Raw genomic sequence first — 3,902 nt, 5'->3', positions numbered from 1 at the left:
CTCATTGGGTTGGCTTGAAATCCAATATCCTCCCTCTTATTGGGTAAGCCATCTGCCCATAACTGATAAGCTCAAACTAAAAAGGCCAATAGACCTCTTCGACCGAGTGTCGAACTTGTAACATTTTGTTACCAAGTCAACAATCGAACCAACTGGTTGGTATTACCTCTTCATTTATCCTTTTTGGTATGTGCCATGATGTGATATATTATGGAGCAATTTCATTTGTTGGTTAACAACAAACACAACAGGTGTTTGAACCCAAAAGCTAAGCATACATTCTTTACATAATAAATCTAAACAACCATCCCAAGCAAGAATGAAAGTTACAAGCTCAAAGCAAGAATGCTACAATGCTGCTACTGTCTGGTAAAAATGGTCCATCAGCTTAGCTTATAGCCCAGGCAAACAGGTTTCAGAAATTGCTGCTCTCTGTTTTGATGCTGTCAGCAGAAGCACTCGTTCCCGCTTTTGCACTGATAATAAAGAACAAGATTAGGTTAAGAATTAGCGAAGTTTTGGCAAGTGACAAAGGGGCATGGTTAGTTGGTTACCTATACGATTGCGGGGGAATAACTAGGGAGCAGTCCACATTTGATGGATAAGAAGCAGCATCTGATTGGTTTCTTCTCAGATAGCAGAACTCAAATGTGTCATTTCTCAAGCCAGATAGTTCAGTAACAAATGGATTTGAAGGTGTGGTGTTTTCTCCTATACAAGGAGAGAACAATGTAGTTTAGTTAGATTAGATTAAGGTCTAATGTTGTCAACTAGGCAATGAATGAGGCCACTCATGACTCACCTATTGGCTTTGTTCTTGAATGACAACCATCCATTTGCTCAGGAGACAAAATCCCTGCCCTACAATTCTCCTTTGTAAAGCACACAATATAAAACTGGCTAGCAATATCTCATATATAGCTGTGAAATGCTCGGGACTAGAGTGATTGAGGTTACCTTGAAAGAAATGGGAGGCTGGAAGGGGTGAAGGTGAGGCTGCATTGCTGGTTCCATGTCAGCTGAAGCTTCGGAGCTCACGATATTGGAGAAAGTTGCCACAGATGTGAGCTTTGGGATTGGACCATTGTTGGATGGGGTGAACATAGCATTCAGGAATCCATCTTGGTTCATATGAACCGCGCCAGCCATGTTAGCATTCGGGGATCTGTTTCCCCCGTAAGCCCCCATTGCTACAATGGGATATTGGTTCTGGTTCAGCACTCCATTTATGCACATAGGATACAGGCTTAATCCATTTCTGATTGTCAACATCTACAACAACCCAAATGTAAGTCGCCCAGTGTTAGATTCAAACGCTTATCACTACGCCAAAAGTTATAACTAATAGCGTAAGGGCAGCCAATGCCACATTTCGAAATGAGGTGCTGGACTTGACCCTTCAGACCTCCGCCCAGCAATCCTCTAGCCATATGGTGCTGGACTTGGCCCTTCAGGCCTCCGCCCAACATTTCCTAGTCACATGGTGTTGGACTTGACCCTCCAGGCGTCTGCCCAACAATTTCCTAGCTACATTATGCTCGATTTGACCCTTCAGACATCTACCAAACAATACCCTAGCCACAATATGCTGGATTTGACCCTTCAGGCCTTTACCGAACAATCCCCTAGCCACATATGCTGGATTTGACCCTTCAGGCATCTACCGAACAATTCCCTAGCCACATTATGCTGGATTTGACCCTTCAGGCATCTACCGAACAATCCGCTAGTCACATTGTGCTGGACTTGGCCTTTCAGGCCTTTGCCCGACACCTGGGATCTCAAATAACATGTACTCAAGCTGGATTTTAATCTTATTTTACCCTTTTGCAGATTTTATTTGCACTAGAAAGCAAAGAAAAACACACCTGCACTTGGAGCTGTAGCTGCTTAAGGTATTCAATGGCTTCATCAAGCATGGAAGCCTTGTCAGTCTATCCAAACAACAGATTAGATTTTTGTGAATCATAACCACCCTTATGTTCTTAGACACAAACCAGAACTAAAGATTTGAAAGATAATGAAGTATATATTTCACCTTGTTTGAGTTTGGTATTAGATTCTGCAGTGCTTTCATTTTCTCATTGATCCTACTCCTCCTCCTCTGTAACAAAATCCCACATTATACCCAACCCCAAATCACAACTAAAACAAATATCATAACCATTATAAACATCAAGAATACACAAGAAAAAAGAAGAAGAAGAAGAAGAAGAAGAAGAAAAGAAAAAGATCCAACCTTTTCAGACAAATTGTGAAACTCAGCTGCTCTGCTTCTCTTAGAGTTTCGAGTTGGTCTTGCTCCTTCTGCTGATGCTTCTTCCACCACAGCTTCACTGTTCTCCTGCACACAACACAAAAGCAGAAACCTAGAAAAGTTGCAGAGATTATAAGAATAAAAAGAAATTGTTCCCATCCCAGAAGTTGTGTCAGATTTAACTTACCTCACTTTCACAATCATACTGATCTGGTTCGTTCTCAGCAGTCCCAACAGAGGATGAACGCACATCCCCCGCCGGTAAATACCCCAGAGAAGGAAGAAACCCGGCGGAGGAGGAGTCGGCCACGGCGGCGTAAGGTTGCGTTTCTTGCAAAACTTGTGGGTGTGAGGAAGAACGCAGCAGAATTTGATTGACAAAAGCAAAGATATCATCAGGCTCAGAAGAAGAGTGTGCGGTGGCATATGCATTCGCCATTACTCACTCCTCAGAAAGGCCAAATTTTCAAAGGGATATATGCTTTCTTTCTTCTTTTTTTTTTTGGTTTTCTCGGGGAAATGAAAGTTTGGTCGTATTGGTTTCGCTGTGCTGCTTTATCGGGAAAACCCCATTACCACACTCCTTTAATCTCTGCAACTCTGCTAGCAATGTTGCAAACTGCCACCAAAACACTTATTTCTAGCCTATAGCTTAAATTAAAATCTGTGTCGTCGTCCCAATTTTTTTTTTTTTTTTTTTTTAGGTGGGAAAATGGGAAATGAAAACTTTGCTCAAAAAGAAATATATCAAAAAATCAGAGGCCTCAAATCAGTAGAGCAGTAATTTTGAGACGACGTGTGGGATGAAAACTATGGAAGTCAGAACAGAGGTGAAGGAGAAGGCGCATGTGAGAGTCACTAAAAAGTTTTTCTTTCATCTATGCTCTCTTCCAGAGAACGTACAATCCCACTTTCTTCCAACTTTGCACGCTACAATACAAAATTTCATATTTCCTTTTTTTAACATATATTTCCTAAATGTCTGCAAAAACTTGTGTAAGATCGTCTGGAATCATTGTAACCAGTTTCACGGATCCGTGAAACGGTCTTTTTATGAATAGTTTATAATAAGGAACAATTGGGAGCAACCTCTCAAAGTGAGGGGTTCCTTGTGCGCAGTGAGCACAGGTCTAGCCTCTGTGTTTCATGTTCAGTTAAGTTACTATGATTTACATCCTCCCAAATGCTCTGTCGGGTCGATGTGTGGGGGCCCTTAGGATTGGGGTTCAGCCTTTTCGAAGAATGAATAGTTTATAATAAGGAACAGTTGGGAGAAACCTCTAAAAGTGAGGGGGTTCCTTGTGCACAGTGAGCATAGGTCTAGCCTCTGTGTTTTATGTTCAGTTGAGTTACCATGATTTACATCCTCCAAAATGCTCTGTCGGGTCGAGGTGTGGGGGGCCCTTAGGATTGGGATTCAGCCTTTTGAAAGAATGAATAGTTTATAATAAGGAACAGTTGGTACAATCTCAATCAAGTTAGTCAGTTTGTTAACTTGGTAATTACAAAGGTACAAATTTGATATTGATTTTCTAAGAGAGCGGCCTATTGTGTGATTAATGTTAAATTGTAAAATTTATAATGTAGTTTGATTTGTGATTAATTAACTCAGAATAAGTTGAAAGCTTTGTTTTGCTAACCAGTG

General features: G+C 41.2%; 1 protein-coding gene across 1 annotated transcript; it reads right to left on the bottom strand.

Annotated features, from left to right (window-relative positions):
* Nucleotides 1-211: 211 nt before the first annotated feature.
* Nucleotides 212-3,167, bottom strand: LOC109177852 (transcription factor SPATULA). The gene is made up of 8 exons (XM_019327325.1): nt 2,445-3,167; nt 2,240-2,344; nt 2,039-2,104; nt 1,869-1,934; nt 958-1,272; nt 803-872; nt 555-711; nt 212-476 (listed from the first exon to the last, which is right to left on the bottom strand). Exons 1-8 carry the CDS (start codon nt 2,694-2,696, stop codon nt 416-418), a joined length of 1,092 nt encoding a protein of 363 aa, XP_019182870.1. The 5' UTR covers nt 2,697-3,167; the 3' UTR covers nt 212-415.
* Between the last annotated feature and the right edge of the window lie 735 nt (nt 3,168-3,902).

This window comes from Ipomoea nil, unplaced genomic scaffold, assembly GCF_001879475.1.
Source record: "Ipomoea nil cultivar Tokyo-kokei standard unplaced genomic scaffold, Asagao_1.1 scaffold0805, whole genome shotgun sequence".
NCBI classification, from domain to species: Eukaryota; Viridiplantae; Streptophyta; class Magnoliopsida; order Solanales; family Convolvulaceae; genus Ipomoea; species Ipomoea nil.
This window is presented reverse-complemented; position numbering and strand designations above follow the sequence as displayed.